The sequence below is a fragment of the Schistocerca nitens genome, chromosome 2 (genome assembly GCF_023898315.1).
Source record: "Schistocerca nitens isolate TAMUIC-IGC-003100 chromosome 2, iqSchNite1.1, whole genome shotgun sequence".
In the NCBI taxonomy this organism is placed as follows: domain Eukaryota; kingdom Metazoa; phylum Arthropoda; class Insecta; order Orthoptera; family Acrididae; genus Schistocerca; species Schistocerca nitens.
The window spans coordinates 4,914,747-4,937,553 of record NC_064615.1 but is presented as its reverse complement, the minus strand read 5'-3'; the positions used below and the strand labels follow the sequence as shown (position 1 = coordinate 4,937,553).

The 22,807-nt window shown below is 38.5% G+C and overlaps 1 protein-coding gene across 1 annotated transcript in view; it reads left to right on the top strand.

Annotated features, from left to right (window-relative positions):
- Nucleotides 1-22,807, top strand: part of LOC126235669 (ribonuclease Z, mitochondrial) — a 150,472-nt gene that overhangs the window by 99,209 nt on the left and 28,456 nt on the right. The window contains exons 6-9 of the mRNA XM_049944392.1: nt 2,574-2,855; nt 8,129-8,335; nt 13,590-13,905; nt 19,775-19,964. Of these exons, the coding sequence (XP_049800349.1) occupies nt 2,574-2,855; nt 8,129-8,335; nt 13,590-13,905; nt 19,775-19,964 (995 nt within the window). The remainder of the gene's footprint in view (nt 1-2,573; nt 2,856-8,128; nt 8,336-13,589; nt 13,906-19,774; nt 19,965-22,807) is intronic.

Genomic DNA, 22,807 nt, shown 5'->3' with positions numbered 1-22,807 from the left:
CTGAGGAAGCATTAGTCATGATTGACAAGAAAGGAAAGAAATACAGTAGAAGATGAATAAGTAGCTCTGAGAGATGAAATAGTGAAAACCAAGCTAGATGGTGCAATGGTTAGCACACTGGACTCGCATTCGGGAGGATAGCGGTTCAAACCTGCAGTCAACCTTCTTGATTTATGTTTTCCATGATTTCGCTTCAGGTAAATGCCGGGATGGTTCCTTTGAAGGAGCACAGCCAATTTTCTTCCCCATCCTTCCCTAATCCAAGCTTCTGTTCCGTCTCTATTGACCTCATTGTCGACAGGACTTAAAACACTAATCTCCTCCTCTTCCTCTGAAATAGTGAAGGCAGCAGAGGATCAGATAGTTAAAAAGACAAGGCCTAGTAGGACTCTTTGGCTAACGTGGGAGGTATTGAATTTAATTGATGAAAGGAGGAAATATAAAAATGCAGTAAATGAAATAGGTGAAAGGGAATACAAACATCTAAAAAATGAGATTGGCAAGAAGACTAAAATGGCTAAGAAGGAATGGCTAGAGAGCAGATGTAAGGATTTAGAAGTATATAACACTAGAGGAAAGACAGATACCGCCTAAGGGACAATTAAAGAGGCTTTGGGAGAAAAGAGAAGCAGCTGTGTGAAAATCAAGAGCTCAGATGGGAAATCAGTACTGAGCAAAGAAGGGAAAGCTGAAATGTGGAAGGAGGAAGAGGATTTATACAAGGGAGTTGAATGTAAAGGCAATAATGTGGAAAGGGAAGAGGATGCAGATGAAAATGATGTGGGAGACATGATACTGTGAGAAGAATTTGACACAGCTCAGAAAGACCTAAGTTGAAATGAAGACTTCAGAGTAGGTGACATTTTGTAAGAACTACTGATAGCCTTGGTAGAGTCAGCCATGACAAAACTATTCCACCTCATTTACAAGATGTATGAGACATTCGAAATACCCTTAGACTTAAAGTAGAATAAAATAATTCCAATTCCAAAGAAAGCAGATGCTGACTGGAGTGAATATTACCAAACTATCAGTTTAATAAGTCATGGTTGCAAAGCACTAACTCACATTCTTTACAGAAGAATGGAAAAATTGGTATGAGCCAAGGAAATACTGAGCCTGCAACCATGTTAGAAGATATGTTAAGGAAAGACAAACTTAAGAAATATGGCATTTGTAATCTTAAAGAAAGCTTTTGACAATGTTGACAGGGGTCCGCTCTTTGAAATTTTGAGGGTAGTTGGGCTAAAATACAGTGAGCGAAAGGCTATTTACAGCTTGTACAGAAGCTAGACAGCAGTTAATGAGTTTAGGGACATGAAGGGGAAGCAGTGGTTGAGAAAGGAGTGAGACAGGGTTGTAGGATATGCCCAGTGTTATTCAGTCTGTACATTGAGCCAGCAGTAAAAGAAACCAAAGAAAAATTTGGAGTAGAAATTAAATTCCTGGGAGAAGAAACAAAAATTTTGGTGTTTACCGATGACATTGTAATTCTTTCAGACAGCAAAGGATTTGAAAGAGCATCTGAACAAAACGGACAGTGTTTCGAAAGGAGGATAAAAGATGAACTTCAGCAAAAGCAAAACAAGAATAATGGAATAAAGTTTTAATTAAATTAGGTGATGTCAAGGGAATTAGTTTAGGAAACGAGACACTTAAACTAGTAGACGAGTTTTGCTATATGGGCAGGAAAAAACTGATGATTTTCAAAGTAGAGAGTATATAATATGTAGACTGGCAATGACAAGAAAACTGTTTCTGAAGAAGCGAAATTTTTTAACATGAAATATAGAGTTAGGTATCAGGAAGTTTTTATCAGAAAGTATATGTGTAGAATGTAGCCATGTATGGAAGTGAAAGATGGGCAATAAATAGTTTAGACTAGAAAGCTTTTGAAATATGCTGCTACAGAAGACTGCTGAAGAGAAAATGGGTAAATCACGTGACAAATGAGGAGGTACTTTCATGGAATTGGAGAGATAAGAAATTTGTGGACAACCTGACTAGTAGAAGGTATTTGTCGGTTGGACACATTCTGAGGCTTCAAGGGATCACCAATTTGGTACTGGAAGGAAAAGTGGGATAAAAATCATTGAGGGAGATCAAGCTAGAGATGAATATGGTTAACAGGTTCAGAAGGGCTAAGGTTGCAGCAGTTACTTGGAGATGAGGCTTGCACAGGATAGAGTAGTGTAGAGAGCAGGTTAAACCAGTCTTCGTACTAAAGACAACAACAAAACAACAACAAGAAGATAGTAGCCGTCACTTTCAGAGCTATGTTTAATTCCCTTCATGCTTCTTCCCTTAGCCCTGACATATCTGTATGTAAATAAAAACAGTAATGAAACATTGTGCTTGAATGATACAGCATTAATTTCTTTTGTGTGACAGATAAGTGAGCAAGAGTTTTACTAAAACAGAAAAAAATAGTCTGTCCTTAATAGGAACTGCTTTGCAATTTGATCATACCATGAACACACAAGAAGTATAACCTTTTCACAATTTTGAACTATTTATAGAATTCAGTGCCCAGAAAAGACTGCTCAGACACTATGTATATGTCATTTTAACAGGTACCGCAAATGGATGGATGCATTCTCACAAAGTACTTTCCACCTAGCAATTAATGAAGGAAGTACTTGTACAGGAAGCATAGCAGTGCATCGCATCCAGAATAAATTGCACCAGCTTCATCCATTTATCTTCCCATTGCTTAATGATTCTGGAATACTCCATGAAGAAGTGGAACCTGAGACAACAATATCATCACCAACTGCAGTAGCTGTGCAACAGAATGTAATACAGGCCAGAACATTGTGTTCGGTTAATTTAAGGCCGAACAGGATGCTAGACAGGTTTGTGTACCCCTTGATTTTCCCATTATTTTCACACGAGATGTTGACTAAAGGAAAATTCATTGCGGAGGGACACGATTCTTTTGTAACAAAACCATCTTTACTTTTGATTGAATTTATTTTAATTGAGTTTAAATAAATCATGGTATTTTTTATTTATTTTTTTATGGTAATACTCTTGCTTGTAAACATTTCTGTCCATGAAAATACATAACACTATTACGATTTATTATGATAAAGTTTGATGTTTTTTGCTCCCAATTTCTAATATTGTCTAATTAACCGAGAGTAAAACTTAAAATTAAGAAGATTAAAATGTTTTAAAAACTATAATGGGAAATCCTGGAAACAATATGAATAAGTAATGGCATAACAAAAATCAACCACCTGTCATGTAGACAAGAGATTGGTCAGTGGATAAGAGTGTAGCAATTGTGATTTTTAAAAATAAAAAGAAATACGAAAGTAGACACACACACACACACACACACACACAGTCTCTCTCTCTCTCTCTCTCTCTCTCTCTCTCTTCTTTTGCAAAGACAGAAGGCTCCGCCTACATGGATCAGGGGAATACTACACATCAGGGTGCTACCTTGGCTGACTGTGTGTGGGGTGCACACAAGGTTAATTTTTTATTAGAGTAGGCCATTCTCCATCCAGTCCAAATAGGATAACCTAGAAGACTACAAAGTATCAATGTAACATCCAAAGAAATGCCCCTGTAGATGAGACTTAAAATACTAATGATCAGCTACCAAAGCATTTGCAATGAAATGGCAAGAGTTTGAAGCACTCTTAGAAATCAGTGGAGTTCCCGTAATACTAGACACAGAAATATAGCTAAAACCTTAAATTGATAAGAGTGAAGTGTTTTGCCTAAATCTGAGTTTATATTAAAATGATAGACTAATGGGAAATGGGAGAGCTGTATTTGTTGCAGTAGACTGCAAACTCATAGCCACTAAGATAAAAATTGATACTACATGTGAGATTGTTTGGGTGAGACCAAGGGTGAGCAAAAACTTTACAATTTAGTCCTTATTCTCAGATGTAACCAAAAACTTATGAGAATATCTCAGCTCACTGGTATGTGTTCCCCAATCATATCATCAATGGAGCAGACTTTAATTGTCCAACAGTTGATTGGGATGGTTACAGTTTTGTAAGTAGTGGGTGTGACAGACATATTGTGAAACAGTATTAAATGCCTTCTCAGAAAACTGCCTGAAACAAATTATTTTGAACCCACTTATGATGGACCTATATTATTTCTAATCACAAAAAATAGAATGGACATCATCGAAGATGTCTGCATGGTAACTGTTATTGGTGATCATGAGGTGGTTGTAGCAAAAATGATTACCATAGTTCCACAGGCAAACTAAAACCAGTAGAAATATTTACATGTTCTCTAAAATAGGTAAACAGGCAGTAGTGTTAATGTCAATGAGGAACCTGAAACCTTTACCTCTGGGCAGGAGCATTTAGAGGAACTATGACACAAGATTAGAAATTTTTTGACCAAGTGCTTAATAGATGTGTACCTAGTAGAGTATTCATGATTTTTGTGCTCCCTCCGTAGTATACAGTCTTTGTAAAATAAAGGCAACTGCTGCACGGCATGTGTAAAACAACGCATAGGGTCATAGACAGAGGAAGGCTAAAAGAAATGTTTGGCTGTTAGTAGGGCAATGCATGAAGAATTCAGTGACTAACATTGTAGAATCGTACTTGAAAAACCCCTGACAAAACCAAAAGAAATTCTGGTCATACATAAAGGTGGTCAGTGGCACACAAATTAGTGTCCACCCACTCATTGACGACACAGGCACAGAAATTGGATGACACAGGCACAGAAATTGATGGTAGCAAAGCTGTAGCAGAAATGATGAACCTCATTTTCAAATGTTCCTTTACAAAGGAAAATCTGGGAGTACTGCCCCAGTGAAATTTTCACACTCTTGCCAATGTGAGTGATGTAGATTTAATGTCAGTGGCACTGAGAAACACCTGAAAGCATCATAATGAAACAGCTGAAAGCATCATAACTAAACAAAGCTCTGGGGCCCAATGGAATCCCTGTCAGATTCCACATAGAATTTGTATTGTAGTTACCTCCTCTTTTTAACCATAATGTGCTGTAGATCCCCCAGACAAATATCTGTGTCCAGCAGTTGGAAGAAAGCACAGTTCACAGGAGTGTACAATAAGGGAGCAACCCATACTATTGGTACTCTTATTAAAGATCTTAGACATACATCTGTTGTAAGGTCTTGTGATGTGTTCATACCTCAAACTTTGACCTGGTAGACAGTACTAGCAGTAACCTCAGACTTTTTCCTGGTGATACAGTACCTGTAGGAACTACTAGCTAAAGAAAAAAGGCAAAATAGCATACATTTCTGATCATCTTGATAAGATTTAAAAGTGGCTGAGAGATTGGTACTTTAAAACGTTCACAATTGGCATCTGTTAACTCGTATAAATATTTGTCTGTTACAATTTGTGGGTACATGAAGTGGGATGATCAAATAGGCTCAATCTTGAGTAAAGCAGATGGCAGACTTTTGTTTGTTGGTAGGCTTCTGGAGGAATACTATCAGTCTGCAAAGGAGATTGGTTACAAGATACTTGTGGCACATCATAAAATATTGCTCAAGTTTGTTGGGGGGAGGGTATTGAATGTACATAGAGAAGGGCAGCATGAAAGTTCACAGGACTGTTTGACACATGGGAAAGTGTCATGGAAATGCTAAAAACTTGAGATGGCAGACACTAGAAAATAAATGGCATCAAATTCATGAAAGATTATTTACAAAATCTCAAGAACCCGCTTTAAGGGAGGAATATATGACTACCCTACAACTCCCTACTTAATGCTTCCATAGGAATAGTGAAGTCAAGAGTAGACTAGTTACAGTGCACACAGAGGTGCAATAACAGTCCTTCCCATGCCCTGTATACAGAAGGAGTGGAAAGAAGCCCTGATAAGTGGTACAATGAAAAGTACCTTCTACCATGCACTACACAGTTGTTTGCACAGTATGGTTGTACTTGCAGATGTAGAAATGGTGTAACTGGCTTTTTTCAGGTTTGGTTCCATGCAATTATACAATCACAGTGGAAATACTATCACCTTTCAAAAAATTCTCCAACTAATCCCTGGCATTTGTATTTATCAATCATGATGCATTCTGGAGCAATAGCATAGTTTTCAGATGACAGTTCTGTACTTTAGTTTGTTAACCCACTTCTCAAGAATGCACTGTTGAGTTCTGCTCTTGTACTTAACACTTCTCAGCTGAACTACTGAAAAGTGTTTGTGCTTTCCCCAGAAAAGTATGCATATGGAGGGGGGGGGGGGGGGGTGGAAGATTATAATTTTCTCTCAGATCAAACTGGAAAGATGATTGATGTGTCATTCATTTAGATATCCTTTTCTGACAATAACAAAAGCTATTTTACTGTGGCGATAGAAGATGTCAGTCATTAAGGAAACGTTCAGTAGACCAAAATGGGCTAATTGCTGTATACATTCTCCAAATAATGTAGAATTTCTAATGAATATTAGGATACTAGGGCTGAAGATCATTATAATGTGTGTGATGTTTGCTAATCATCTGTTAATAAGAAACAAAGAAGCTGTTGTAGAACTAAGGCCAGCAGATCGAAAATTTACAGTTATATTTGAATGTAATATTCATAGATGAGGATCACACATTTAGTATCGTGCTCTTTAGTACTGGTTAGGGTGAAAATTTGAAACAAACATATAGTAACCAAGACAAAATGTAAGTTAAGTGTTACAATTTCTAAATATAGCATTCATTCTATGAACTTATGAAAGTTAAAACCATGGTTCTGTCAATCTGTAAGGTCTCACAAAAAATTAAAACTTGTTACTGCATCACAGTTTGCCATTTTTCAAGTGATACCAAAAAATATGAGTAATGTATATCAAGTGATTTCTGGTGTAAACTAACATTTAAGTTGTAAAGTCAAAACCACGTAAATACATTTGGACATGAAAACAGATTTCAAGACTTGTCATTTCTCTTAAGAAAATGTACCCATCATGGAAGTAAATAACAAGAGTGAAGTTAGTGTGAAGAAAGAAAAAAAAATTATAACAAACACAGATGTTTATTAAGAAGTTGACAAATACATAATCTGAATAATCTTCATAATCAGAACATGACATGTCTCCATCACGTATAAGAACATTCTGGCTGGTTATTTATAAGCTCTAGTTTATGTGCTCTCTTCTTTCTATGTCAAAATGCAGTGAGACACTTTTCGGATATGTAATTTTTGAAATATTTGTTGGCACCAGTGTGTAATGAGTTAGTACATACCAGTATTTGTTGGATACACATGTTCTGTTCTGTTTTCCAAGTTTATGACAGCAAATGTATTTGCTTGGGTCTTGGTAACTATTTTATATATATAATGACAGGCTTATGTTCATTATCTACATTTAAACAATGGAAGACCCAGGATGGAATAACAATATGAAATAGGCTAGGTTGCTATGCACCACTTGTTGGAGCCACTGCACAGCACACACACACACACACACACACACACACACACACACACATTTAAACGTAAACTAATCTGTTGTATAGAGCACTTAGCGGAATTTTCCATTATTTCATTTTCCCTAGTTGCTTCTGTTCTGTTCTACAGCCCAGTGCTTCATCCCTTTGTTACTGTTCTTCATTGCATTACTTTGTTCGGTGTCTGTTCTTTTCTTTCTCCATGTTCCTGTGTTTACTTGTTGCCTGCCAAACTACAAATGCTTTGTACCCAGTTACTATGAATGCTGGACTTCTGAGCCATTCTGTAACTATGTTCTCGCCCACTTACAATGCACAGCAATGTGCCTGAGTTTTACTAATCTGCATTAAAATTTAAATGTCATGTGACTAGGGCCTCCCGTTGGGTAGACCGTTTGCTGGGTGCAAGTCTTTCGATGTGACACCTGAGTGGAGAAAATCTCCGACCCAGCCAGGAATCGAACCCGGGCCCTTAGGATTGACATTCTGTCACGCTGACCACTCAGCTACTGGGGGGACGCACATCTGCATTTAATATGATAGCCTTGTTCCCATTCTCACCTTGATCTTCGTTCTTTATGTTACATAATTTTTACAAAAAATTTAAAAATGTATTTGTGTAATGATTAGATACACTGATAACAATCAGCCATAACAATAATTACTATAAATATTAAATTATGAAAGGCTAATTTGATTTTTTTCCTCTAGTGAATCTACCGTGAAGATAAATGTTAAATCTTTTATTGAAGAGATAAATAGTATTGAAGGTTTCTCAGAAGCACTAGCTGAATTGCAAGATCAGTTAAAATCATATGACAAAGACGTTGCACCATATCCTAAGATTGTCTTTCTTGGAACAGGTTCTTGCATTCCAAACAAAACTAGAAACACAAGTGGAATTGTCTTGGAAGTGAGGTGAGTGGATTTAAGGCACTGAAATCATGACACAGGAATTAATTTAATTTATTTAGCTCAAAAATGTCACAACTTCACAAAAATTCTAATTATTCCCATTTATCATTTACTTCTCTTTGCTATTTGTCATGTCGTCAATGACCTTTTTAATGTTGCAAAGTTTTGTTGAGGAAGTATAAGGAAGTTCTGTTCAAAGAAAAGTATCTATTAGTGTTTCCTCATGTAGCTTGTGTGTTGAATTTTTCAAGGTCTCATCCGCTTATTATCAAACTGTTTATTTTCGTAAGTTTGAAGTATGGCAGGAAGAACACAGGTTGCTGTGATTGACACTTCTGTTAATATATTTTTGTTTTCAATTTTAACTGTTAGGTTAAGAAGATACAAATTATAAGTTTTTAGGTATCCAAATGCCTTTAATGTAGAATGTAAAAGTCTAGTACACTTTTATAGTGCCCTGCTATATTGTTGATTCTGTGTAATATCATATAGGGCATTATGAAAGTAGTCCTGCCATCCCGTCAAAGCAATGGTGAGTAAAGCAAATTGACACCCACAGCTATGAACACAAATTAGTGGCATTGGATAGTTCTGTAATCACTGCAGCAAGAATAGTGATAATGAACTTAAGTTAAAGGCAACAGATGCACTTCACATTGATTTTGTGTAGATCGATGTACAACAGGACAAATAGATTTTGCCTACTTAGTTTTGTAAGACATTTGAAAGTCTTAATCTCCATGAAAATGAATGGGACATTGATAATGAACTGAATGAATATATGGAACCTCTTGAGAAAGACCATATCATAGCATCAGATGAAGCTGATGATGAAATATCAGAAGACACTACACATTCACATGAACAAGTAGAAGAAGAGGAGGATGAAGAAGAAGAAGAAGACGACTCAGGAGATTTGTTTGTTTCTAGAAGTGGACTACAATTTTCTAGTGAACCACCAAAAGGTGGGTGGTGTCAATGTCACAACATTTTGAACGTAACACCTGGCCTAGTGAATGATGGAAAAACAATCAAAACAATAACGGAGTCATTTCTATTATTTATCTCACCGGAAATTGTGAGCATCATTGTAGAAGAAACGAACAGGGAAGCCAAACGAGTAATTTCTTTGTGGAATGCAGCTCATTCCTCGAACAAAACGACCTGGAGAGATATAAATGCAACTGAAGTGTACGCTATATTAGCAATTCTAATAGGAGCTGGTCAAACTCGTGGACATTGCACAAGTGCTTCCGATCTGTGGGGAGGTAATGTTGCCTTTCGGCAACCATTCTTTTCTGCTGCCCTGTCAAGGAACCGATTTTTGTCTGTACTGAAATTCTTGCGATTTGACAACAGAGACACAAGAGCACAGAGAATTGAAGAAATCAAGGACAAGCTACAAGCCATCAGGGTAGTGTTCGACAAATTTCAGTCTAACTTGTGCAAGAACTTCTATCCTTATAAATACGTGACTATTGATGAATGATTAGCAACGTACTGAGGAAACTGCCCTTTTAGGGTTTATATGAAGAGCAAGCCTTGAAAGTATGGCATTAAAATTTGGGTTTGTGCTGATGTGAAGACATCTTACTTATTCAGCTGTGGATCTCGGGTATCCCCATCTGGTGTGCTGAGAGTTAAAATCGCCAGCGTAAACTGCTGGGTGGTTAGCCTCGGGTAGGATACCTGTGGGCCATTTCTGTGATGGAGGTTTGTAGACGTCATACAGTGTCATCTCTCCCAGTTTTATGCCTATCGCGTGCTCTGCTGGTACCACTTTGGTGTCCAAATTCATTAGGAGTTCGTTCTTCACTAGGGTGGCTATGCCATGTTTGTCGTGTCCAGTGTAGCTCACAGCTGTAAATCCTGGTATTTTGAGTCGATTGATGGTTTCATCTGTGAGGTGGGTCTCTTGTAGGAGTACGACACTTACTCGTTCTCTCGTTAAGATCTTTTCGAGGATTTCTCCCTTGGTCCTCGTGTAGCCTTCTATGTTGAACTGGCATACGTTCAGCTTCTTCATGCTAAGACTCTGCTCTATTTGCCTCTGTGTGGGCCGGGAGGCATTGTCGCGTCCGGCTGCCGTGGATGTGTAGACTTTTCGCCGCTGTGCCATGTTACAGCGTTGTACGGAATGCATAAGCACGGGGGTTGTGCCGAAGGAATGGAAAGAAGCAAAAGTCATCGCAGTGCTGAAACCCGGAAAGACTGGAGATAATCCTAGGAATTACAGACCAATATCCCTGCTATGTACCTCCTATAAATTATTCGAGAGAATATTGCTGACTAGATTAACTCCATACATCGAAGCCAACCTCCCAACATACCAAGCGGGTTTCCGAGCAGGTAGAAACTGCTGCGATCAAGTGCTGTCCCTCACAACCTATATTGAGAAAGGCTTCCAGAACAAGATGAAAACTGGCCTGGTCCTCATAGACCTCACATCAGCTTACGACACAGTATGGATTGAAGGGTTACTGCTTAAGCTAACTAGAATCATAAATTGCAAGCAGACTTACAAACTACTCAAGAACATACTAACGAACAGGAAAATCAAGGTCTCACTCCATGGCACGAACAGTAAGAGCATGGTTCTGAATAATGGTCTGCCACAGGGTTCAGCACTAGCACCCGCTCTCTTCAATCTATACATAGCTGACTTGCCAGAAACTAAATCACGCAAATTTGCATATGCAGATGACCTGGCCATCGCATATCAGAGTAAAAACTACAACGATCTCGACGAAACACTGAATGCAGACCTTGAAGTCCTGAACACCTATTACTCCAAGTGGCACCTACTTCCCAACCCCAACAAAACAACCAGCACTATAATGCACCTCAACAACAGAGAGACACACAGAAAATTACAGATCTTTTCGAATGGCCAAAGCATAAGACATGAGAATAAGCCTAAATATTTGGGAGTGAAACTAGACCGGACCCTAACGTACAGCTCACACCTCGAAGACACAAAGCAAAAACTAAAATCCCGCAATGCTATCCTTTCAAAACTGGCTGGAACAACATGGGGATGTGGAGCGAGCACTTTGAGAACTTCAGCACTAGCCCTTGTCTACAGTGTAGCTGAATACTGTTCACCAGTCTGGAGGAGAAGTGCACACGTATCTAAAGTGGATGTCCAGCTGAGGGAGACAATGCGAATAATCTCGGGAACACTCAGGGCCACCCCCTGTGCATGGCTTCCTGTACTAGCGAACATAGAGCCTCCAGAAATCAGGCGATCACAGCTAGCCCTAAAAACCTACAGGAAAATTATAGACAACCCGGACCTCCCTATCCACCAAGATCTGACACCGACAAACAGGCTTAAATCCAGATCACCCTTTTGGAAAATCGGTGAAGAACTACAAGCCTTTGAGCCGAGAACGGCCTGGAACGAAGTATAGTCGGCAAGTGAATTTAAGAACAAAAATTTAGTACACGATCCGAACAAGAAGATTGATGGCTTCAACCTACCAAGAAGAGTGTGGACAGCTCTAAACCGGGTCAGAACGAGTGTTGGGAGATGTAAACACCTGATGAACAAGTGGGGCCTGGCAGACAGCGCTGTATGTGAGTGCGGAGAAATACAGACAATGGACCATCTACTCGTGTGCAAAGTGCATGGCTATGGTGGTGAACTCATGGACATACATAGACTCAGTGACTCAGCCATAGAGTGGCTCAAAAACATATCTAATATAGTGTAGAATTATATTGTTTTCTTTTTTAGTATATAGTGATAAGAATATTGTAAATTATGCCTCTGTGATGCCGAACGAGTAAATAAAATCTTACTTATTATGGATCCAAATTTACACGGGGATGGTGGACAATACTCGGGAAGTGAATCAAGGGCAGAGAGTTGTTTTGGATCTGATGGAACCATTTCTGAATAACGGTCATGGTGTAACAACTGATAATTTTTTCACCAATTTTCCACTGTCTGTTGAACTACTAAAACGAAACACGACATTGTTTGGTACCTTGTGTTCCAATAAGAAAGAGATTCCGAAGGAATTCTTGCCAAACAGAAAGAGAGAAGTTCGCTCTTCAATGTTTGGTTTCACAAATGACTTGACGCTAGTTTCCTATGTTCCAAAGAAGGGAAAGGCAGTAATACTACTCTCTACTCAGCATAATGAGAATAAGTGAGTGGTGAAGAAAGTGAACACAAACCCGAAATCATACTGCACTTCAACAAAACCGAAGATGCTATAGATAATGGGGACAAAATGACAAGAGAATACAGTTGTGTTAGAGGAATGAGGCGGTGGTCACTAAGAATCTTCATGGAAATGATAGATATTGCAGCACTGAATGCATGTATTCTGTACACTCAAAGATTTCCTGAATGGCAGAAGAATAACCGAAACCGACGTAAACTCTTCACGACTTAACTGGCATTTGGACTCAGCAAAGGCAATATGGAAGAGAGAGCCAAAAATATCAATGGTCTTCATAAAGATGCACAAGATGCACTGAAAGCTGGTGGTATTGCAATTCTTACAGCAGTGATCCAGACCCAGTGTTCCAAGTTACCAACGCCACAACGATGTCAAGATTGCAAGAGAAGCGAAGATCGGAAAACAAGATTCTGTTGTGTAACATGCAAGAAACCTGTTTGTAATATACACAGAGAAGAAACTGTTACTGTGAAGTGCATGCAGTGCAAAAATGTACTTGACTGAAAAGTTGAAAAAAGTCTTGTGTTATTTTACTGCAGTGACTGTTGAGGTACATAATTATTAATTTTCTGTTCATTGAGTACTGAATTTAGTGAAAGATATAAATTTTTTTTTGTACTTTGTATATGTGATTGATTAAATACTTCTAATAACCTGAAAAGCTGGTTTTCAATACTAAATAAACCCATTCAATGGAAATAACAAAATCTAAGAACAAATATTACAATAAACCCAAAACTCTTTTGGGGTAGTCCAAATAACCCGCTTGGTAAAATAGAGGTGTGAAAAGGCTTGGTAACGGGAGGGTTAAACGGTCAAAAGGGCAAAAAGTTGGAGACATATGTATGGCAGGGTTTCTTTGTAAAATTTGTTGATGACGCAGGAATGTGATTAACAACGGTACCGGTACAGGATATTTTTTTACCATTTACTCATCGTGGCTTTATGGGGTATGCATGTAAATATGTGTACATTATTAATGTATTTGGTTGAAGTAAAATTACTTTTCTGAAGTGCTTAACATTGATTAGTATAATATTTACTTTGTCTCTTTTACATTCTAGTGACTCCAAAGTACTGATGCTTGATTGTGGTGAAGGCACCCTCGGTCAGCTGTGGCGATTTTATGGTGTGGGCGGTGCTGAAGAAATACTGCGGAAACTTCAGTGTGTATATGTATCGCACCTACATGCAGACCACCATTTAGGTTTGGTGGGCCTCATTCATGCTCGACGAAGGGCATACTGGGCTGCAGGCACCAGATCTTTTCCACCTCTGATAGTTCTCGCTCCTAAACAAATAATGGCCTGGCTCAGCTTCTACCACAGGAGATTTCAGCCTCTGTTGCATGAAATACAACTTGTGCCAAACTCTGCTCTGGTACTGTTAATTTACAGAATGTTAAAGTAAAGCTAATATTTTGTTTATTTATTCTTAAGTATGTATATTTTGAGGGTAATAGCAATGAGTAGAATGCTGTGAACCATGGAAAAATAAGTGTTAATTTTTTTCTCTTCGTTTCAATATATTATTGTGTGTTACTTCTCATTTCATACATGAACATTCACTGTTTCATGTGTTTTTCTTTCTTCCTGATGGTGAACAGACCGCAAGGTCTAAATGATTGAGGTTCAGTGTCTCGCACTGTTTGTAAATGGCAACAATGCTGCCATTGCCCGTGTTTCAGCAGCTGTTACATAAGTGCTCAGAGACCATCTTGGGGACTTTTCGATAAATAAAAAATTGGTTTTTGTGCTATGCTTGTAGCGTACTTTTCAGAATAAATCTTTCACTCATGAGTGAAGTTTATGCTGTTTCAAAATTTCCTGGCAGACTAAAACAGTGTGCCAGACAAAGCTAGGAACATTGCCTTGCACAGGCAGTGCTCTTACCAGAAGGTAGGAGAGATGTACTGGCAGAAGTGAAACTATGAGGATAGATCTGGATTTGTGGCTAGGCAGCTCAGTCAGTAAGAGCATTGCCTGCAGAAGGCAAGTTTCTGAATTCGAACCCATGTCTGGCATTCAATTCTAATCTGCTAAGAAGTTTTTGTTGCATACGGTGTGAAACACACAGTTTGGCTGGGTCCAAACAAGTAAAAATGATATAATTGCTGTATGGGATGATGTCATGACATGTATTGAAAAGATTTGTGAAGCCATGGTTACATGGAATGCTAAAAATGTGAAAAAGCTTGACTCTGTAGAAAGAGATGTATTAGGTTTACTTTGAAAGTCATTGCAGTCACCACCAACATTTTCCTGAATCAGCCATAAGAGAATTCACAAAAATCAGTAAGCCATAGGACTTAACCAAAGTACTGATCTCTTTTGCTGGCATGATTGTGCCCCAATGAAGTTACCTGTCTAACTACTCACCGAGTAGAGATGTATTTACTGAAGGACTGAAATCTATGGTTATAACATTGATTTATAAAAGTGAAGATAGGCAGTGGGGGTCCTATTATTGACCCATCTTCCATTATCTACATCTACATCCATACTCTGCAAGCTACCATATAGTGCGTGGTGGAGGGTACACTGTACCACTTTCGTGTTCCACCCACTAATAGAACGAGGGGAAAAGCGACTATCTACATGCCTCATTATGAGCCCTAATTTTCGTATTTTATCATTATGGTCCTTACGCATAATGTATGTTGGCAGCAATACGATCATTCTGCAGTTGGCCTCACATGCTGGTTCTCTAAATTTCCACAGTAGTACCTTGTGAATAGAGTGTCATATTCCCTCGAGGGATTCCGATTCAACTTCACAAAACATCCCCATGCTGGTTGAGCCTACCGGTAACAAATCTAGCAGCATGTCTCTGAATTGCATTGGTGTCTTCCTTTAATATGAGCTAGTGTGGACCCCAAACACTTCAGTAGTGCTTAAGAATAGTTCACACTAGCATCCTTTGTACAGACTCTGTTGCAGATGAACCACAATTTCATAAAATGCTCCCAGTAAATCAATCATTTGCTTTCCCTATCACAATCCTCACGTGCACATTCCATTTCATATTGCTTTACAATGCTACACCCAGATATTTAAACAACGGGACTATCAAGCTGGACACTACTAATGCTATATCCAAACATAATGAGTTTGTTTCGCCACTCATCCACACTAACTTACATTTGTCTACATCTAGAGCTGGCTGCCATTCATCACACCAACTAGGAATTTTGTCTGAAGTCATTTTGTGCCCTGCTGTGGTCATTCAACTTTGACATCTTCCCATACACCAGAGCATCATCAGCGAATACCCGAAGAATGCTGCCCACTCTGTGTGTCAGATCATTTATGTGTAGAGAAACTTATAGCGGTCCTATTACACTTCTGTAAGTCACTCCTGATGATACCCTTGTCTCTGATAAACACCTGCCATCGAGGACAACATATTGGGTTCTAATACTTAAGAAGTCAACTAGCCGCTCACATATCTGGGAACCTTTTCAATATGCTTGTACCTTCAATTACAGTCTGCCGTGGGGCACTGTGTCAAACGCTTTTCGGAAATACGCAAAAATGGAATCTGCCTGTTGCCCATCACCCATAGTGTCGTGACTGACAATTCACAATTTTTCACAAACTCAACTTTATTTATGTAAGTGTACAAGGTTGATGACTGAACAACAAAAGAAAGGTAACAACAGTGTTGCCAGTAAAAGTCTCCTAATTGATGCAAACAAATGTTCACTTCTAATTTTCCACACAATTCAGAGACAAAGACATAATCTTCAGCGGTTGAAGTCCACGAGGTCGGCATCCAGAATGAACTGAACTTCGGGGCTGGTTCTAGCCCCTAAATAGCCGTCTCCAGCCAATCAGATTTTGGCGTAGTGATACTTCCTGCAAGCCGTGGCTCGAGTTTCCCCCTTCAGGAAGTAGTGCTCGGAATGTCTGTTTCCATTATCTTGTATGTAAATAGGCGGTGTTTACCATGGTGCTTTTGGTACGCCTTGGACATAGACAACCCCGTCCTCTGTGGTGTAATATGGGCTGTTGTGCCTATCTACGACTCAGATTCTCCACTTTTGTCTTTTTCTTATATCCCCCTTTCAAGACACTGCCCATTCCTTTTAACTACTCTTCCAATTCCTTTGCAGTCTCTAACAGAAATACAGTGTCATTGGCAAACCTCAAGGCTTTTATTTCTTCTCCATGAGATTTAATTCCTACTCCAAATTTTTCTTCGATTTCCTGTTCTGTGTGCTCAATGCACAGACTGAATAATATCGGGGATAGGCTACAATCCTGTCTCACTTCCTTCTTAACCACTGCTTCCCTTTCATGCCCCTCAACTCATATAATTGCTATCTGCCTTCTGTACAAGCTGTAAATAGCCTTTCACTCACTGTATTGTAGCCCAGCTATCCTCAAAATTTCGAAGAGTGTATCCCGGTCAACATTGTCAAAAGCTTTCTCAAAGTCTATAAATGCCACAGTTGTAAGTTTGTCTTTCCTTAACCCAGCTTCTAAAATAAGCTGCAGGGTCAGTATTTCCTTGTATTTTCCTAAATTTTTCTGGAATCCGAACTGAACTTCCTCAAAGTTGGCTTGTACCAATTTTTCCATTCTTCTGTAAAGAATCTGTGTTAGTATTTTGCATCCATGACTTATTAAATTGATAGTTTTATTAAATTGATGGTTTGGTATGTTCACACCTGTCAGCATCTGCTTTTTTTGGAATTGGAATTATTTTATTCTCCTTGAAGTCTGAGGGTATTTGTCTCGTGCATCTTGCACACCAGGTGGAATATTTTGTCATGGCTGGCTTTATCAAGGCTATCAGTAGTTCTGATCGAATGTTGCCTACTCTTGAGGCCTTGTTTCAACTTAAGTCTTTCAGTGCTGTGTCAGATTCTTCTCACAATATATCTCCCATGTCACCTTGATTAACATCCTCTTCCCTTTCCACGATACTGCCTTCAAGTTATCTCCCTTGTATAAATTCTCTATATACTCCTTCCAATTTCAGCTTTTCCTTCTTTTCTTAAGATTGGTTTCCCATCTGAGCTCTTGATATTCATTCAGCTGCTTCTCTTTTCTCCAAAGGCCTTTTTAATTTTCTTGTACTCAGTATCTATCTTTCTCCTAGTGTTGAATACTTCTAAAGCCTTTCGTTTGTCTTCTTAGCCATTCCTGGTTAGCCATTTTGCACTTTCCTGTCAATCTCATTTTTTAGACATTTGTATTATCTTTCATCTGCTTCATTGGCTGCATTTTTATATTCCTCCCTTTCATCAATTAAATTCAATATCTCTTGTGTTATCCAAGGACATCTACTAGGCCTGGTCTTTTTACCTATTTGATCCTCTGCTGCCTTCACTATTTCATCTCTCAAGGCTACCCACTCATCTTCTACTGTATTCCTTTCCCCCATTCTAGTCCATCATTCCCTAATGCTCCCTCGGAAACTGTCAACAATGTCTATTTCTTTCAACTTATACAGGGCCCATCTCCTTAATTCCTGCCACTTTGCAATGTTTTAATCTACTGTTCATAACCAGTAACCATGAACAATGAGTTTTATGTAAAACTAATGTTTGGTTTCCTTAACAGTATACATGAGTGATCAGCAAATATCACAGCTTCTGAAATGTCCTTCAGTTTGTCATCAATAAGAGTGAAACAAATATCAAATCTTGCAGGTCACTGTATTTAATGTTTCTGCACTCTGAATTTACAGTATTTTGTATAGTAGTACTTGTTAATGCGACTCTCAGTTTTTTGTTGTTGAGATGTGTTTCCAACCATGCAAATGGAATGCTTTACTCTGGTAAAATTTTAAGATCTATAAAAGCAAAGGCCTTGGCAAGCTCATGTAAGATGCCAATGCGTTAATGCTTGTTTAATTCCTTCAGAAATGAATTTGTTAATTATATCTTTCTTGCACAGGATAGGGTAGCTTAGAGAGTTGTATCAAAACAGTCTTAGGACTGAAGACCACATAGGAAAACTCATTATTCAGTTACAAACAAATGAAAATGAAATACAGGTATCAAAAGTGGAAATCAGTGCGCACACCATAAATGAAGGTCCATGTGTGAAGTACCTAGTCTGCTACATGGATAAGTTGAGAAACAGTTCAGCTCTGCCTGGTTTGAACTCTAATTCTGTTGACCTGCAGAGTCGGGGTACTGTCTGGTGGCATAATCTTCAAGTACAATGTAGCCAGGTTAAGAAAATATTTATTCTACAGAAGTCTGCAGCATGTAGTGTAAATTCAATAAGTGAACATGTTGTAGGAATCTTGGGATTCTTACACTCAACTCCCCAAGTATTTTCCTTCTAATGATATTTGGGGTTAATAATAATAGTGAATTTGGGATTAACTGTGAAATTCACTACAACAATACTAGGAGCATAAATGTGTTTCACACAGATTTTGTGTTCTTGTTGTAGAGTTCCCAGTGCAGGTTTTATACTGTGAAGCAAAAGTCTTTAATAGTTTGCCAGCCGACATAGCACAGAAATGTGACAGTCCTCAGATACTAAAAAGTAAAGTAAGAAAGTATGTTATTAGCCACTGCATCCATAATTTATCAGAATACTTCAATATGTGGATGTAATTTCTTGTTAACATGATCATTTTAAACAGGTTTTAACTTTTGCAATGTATAGGAAGCTGACAGTCTTCTAAAATCAGTAAAGATATATAAATACTTAACATATATTATTAGCAAATAAAAACAGCAGCAGGGTAGTGTAAGAGGAAGAGAAGTGGCTTTAATGCACATTATTTAAAAATGCCTATAAGTAATTCCTGTAATTCACCGTCTGAGTAGATTAGCACTAGTTGTAAGTAAGTGTTAGTATACTTTACAGAAGTAGCCTACATTGGGCCGCTTCTGCCTTTTGGACTCATTCTACATCCCTGAAGGCTCTTGTTCACATTAGAATTTTGGAGAACCTAATTTGTGAATGAATGAATAATCAGAAATTGTGTTGTTGGCCAAAAGTAAGCGAAAAAAACATCTGTTTATATGTTACACATTTCAGATTTAGGAAGAAGAGAATGCAAACAACCATCAACAGTCGTTTTTTAGAATTCCCAATATTTCTTTAAATTGCACTGTGTTAGTTTAAAAGTATTGGTGTAATTTTACATCATCGTCTCATAAAACTTCATTCTTGTAATTATTTCTTAAGAAGTGATCTGTGCAGTGTTGTTCTAGTTTGTTCTGTTTGTACATAGTTACTGTTGAAGGCAGTTGCGTAATGAATGGTCATCTTTGCAGGAAATGGAAAAATTTGGGCTGGATGCTGAATCTTCCAAAAAGCTTATGGAAGCATTAGAAATGAATGATATCAGCACAGTGCCTGTCAAACACTGCCCAAATGCGTTTGGTGTCGCACTTACTCATTCATCCGGTTGGAAGATAACGTACTCGGGAGATACTATGCCTTGCCCACAGCTCATTAAGTTAGGTAAGAACTTAATTTTAGTTTTCTAATAATAAGAGTTGTTGTTTTAACTGAATGTGGGATAATGGCAAACTCAGCTAATCACATGCATAATCTTACCTTATACACATCATCATCACCACTCTTATTTTCAGCTTTATTCAGATGTAAACTGCTATTGCAGTTAATTACCCACTTTTGTTTCCATGAACATCAGAAGGCCATTTGAGTTGAAATATAACTTTCACTGCATTTTCCTTTGGTACCAAGAGAAGCAAAAGGATTAATCTGTACATCACACAAACATTAACACTGTGTTTTTCTTGTTTTTCATTCTTGTGTATAGTGAACTTCAGATAGAACTTGTGAACTAGCTCAAATACCTATGTCAAAATGCTGGAAACCGAGATGGGCTAATCTCCACATGAGACACCCAGTGACAGTGAAGTCAAGATGTCATCATAGCAGTTAGTGTAGTCAAGTAGATATTCTTACATTCTTTGGAGGCCTGGCTACACTGTTTCTAGAATATTAAGTTGCTCTGTGCTCAGTAAAGCTTCAAATGTTGTAGGAGATGAAACATTGTAACTCATCCACAGGTATCTGTGTAACAGTTGTATAAGTCCTTTTCTCTCAGTAAGGTTTAGCCAATTGCCTTCAAATTCAACAGTCTAGAGCAGAGTTTTACATAACATTCTGGGAGGATTTATTTAATACAATAGTGCAAAATAAACACAATAAACATAGAGAATGTTTAGTGGTGTTTTGATTAAGACTGTTGTGAATTAATTGCTACTTCAATTGCAGCTCTGGCCATAAAGGATGTTCAGGAGTATAATCTTACAGATACAATTCAGTTCTGTTATGACAGATTAGCAGTCTGCGAAAATTGAAGTAGGATTAAAAAAATTATATTTGGAGTCACAAATGATGATGTCAGTTGAGTTTAGGCTCGCCCTGAGACCTGACAGTGTACTCTCTGTGACAGCCAGGGAACATTCAGTAGTGTTCTCAGCACACAGCTGTGAATGTCTTAATCATTGCGAGCATTATGTGTAGTCATAGTGAGTTATTTAGGGAATTTTTATTCCGTTTGTTGCAAGTTGTCATGGCTGATTATGATGGTATACATACTCAACCTAAACGGCCTTGCTGTGCTGGTACTGCGAACGGCTGAAAGCAAGGGGAAACTACAGCCGTAATTTTTCCCGAGGGCATGCAGCTTGACTGTATGATTAAATGATGATGGCGTCCTCTTGGGTAAAATATTCCGGAGGTAAAATAGTCCCCCATTCGGATCTCCGGGCGGGGACTACTCAAGAGGATGTCGTTATCAGGAGAAAGAAAACTGGTGTTCTACGGGTCGGAGCGTGGAATGTCAGATCCCTTAATCGGGCAGGTAGGTTAGAAAATTTAAAAAGGGAAATGGATAGGTTAAAGTTAGATATAGTGGGAATTAGTGAAGTTCGGTGGCAGGAGGAACAAGACTTCTGGTCAGGTGACTAATGGGTTGTAAACACGAAATCAAATGGGGGTAATGCAGGAGTGAGTTTAATAATAAATAGGAATGCGGGTAAGCTACTACAAACAGCATAGTGAACGCATTATTGTGGCCAAGATAGATACGAAGCCCACACCTGCTACAGTAGTACAAGTTTATATGCCAACTAGCTCTGCAGATGACGAAGAAATTGAAGAAATGTATGATGAAATAAAAGAAATTATTCAGATAGTGAAGGGAGACGAAAATTTAATAGTCATGGGTGACTGGAATTCGAGTGTAGGAAAAGGGAGAGAAGGAAACATAGTAGGTGAATATGGATTGGGGCTAAGAAATGAAAGAGGCAGCCGCCTGGTAGAATTTTGCACAGAGCATAACTTAATCATAGCTAACACTTGGTTTAAGAATCATGAAAGAAGGTTGTATACATGGAAGAACCCTGGAGATACTAAAAGGTATCAGATAGATTATATAATGGTAAGACAGAGATTTAGGAACCAGGTTTTAAATTGTAAGACATTTCCAGGGGTAGATGTGGACTCCGACCACAATCTATTGGTTATGACCTATAGATTAAAACTGAAGAAACTGCAAAAAGGTGGGAATTTAATGAGATGGGACCTGGATAAACTGAAAGAACCAGAGGTTGTACAGAGTTTCAGGGAGAGCATAAGGGAACAATTGACAGGAATGGGGGAAAGAAATACAGTAGAAGAAGAATGGGTAGCTTTGAGGGATGAAGTAGTGAAGGCAGCAGAGGATCAAGTAGGTAAAAAGACGAGGTCTAGTAGAAATCCTTGGGTAACAGAAGAAATATTGAATGTAATTGATGAAAGGAGAAAATATAAAAATGCAGTAAATGAAGCAGGCAAAAAGGAATACAAACGTCTCAAAAATGAGATCGACAGGAAGTGCAAAATGGCTAAGCCGGGATGGCTAGAGGACAAATGTAAGGATGTAGAGGCTTATCTCACTAGGGGTAAGATAGATACTGCCTACAGGAAAATTAAAGAGACCTTTGGAGATAAGAGAACGACTTGTATGAATATCAATAGCTCAGATGGAAACCCAGTTCTAAGCAAGGAAGGAAAAGCAGAAAGGTGGAAGGAGTATATAGAGGGTCTATACAAGGGCGATGTACTTGAGGACAATATTATGGAAATGGAAGAGGATGTAGATGAAGATGAAATGGGTGATACGATACTGCGTGAAGAGTTTGACAGAGCACTGAAAGACCTGAGTCGAAACAAGGCCCCCGGAGTAGACAACATTCCATTGGAACTACTGACGGCCTTGGGAGAGCCAGTCCTGACAAAACTCTACCATCTGGTGAGCAAGATGTATGAAACAGGCGAAATACCCTCAG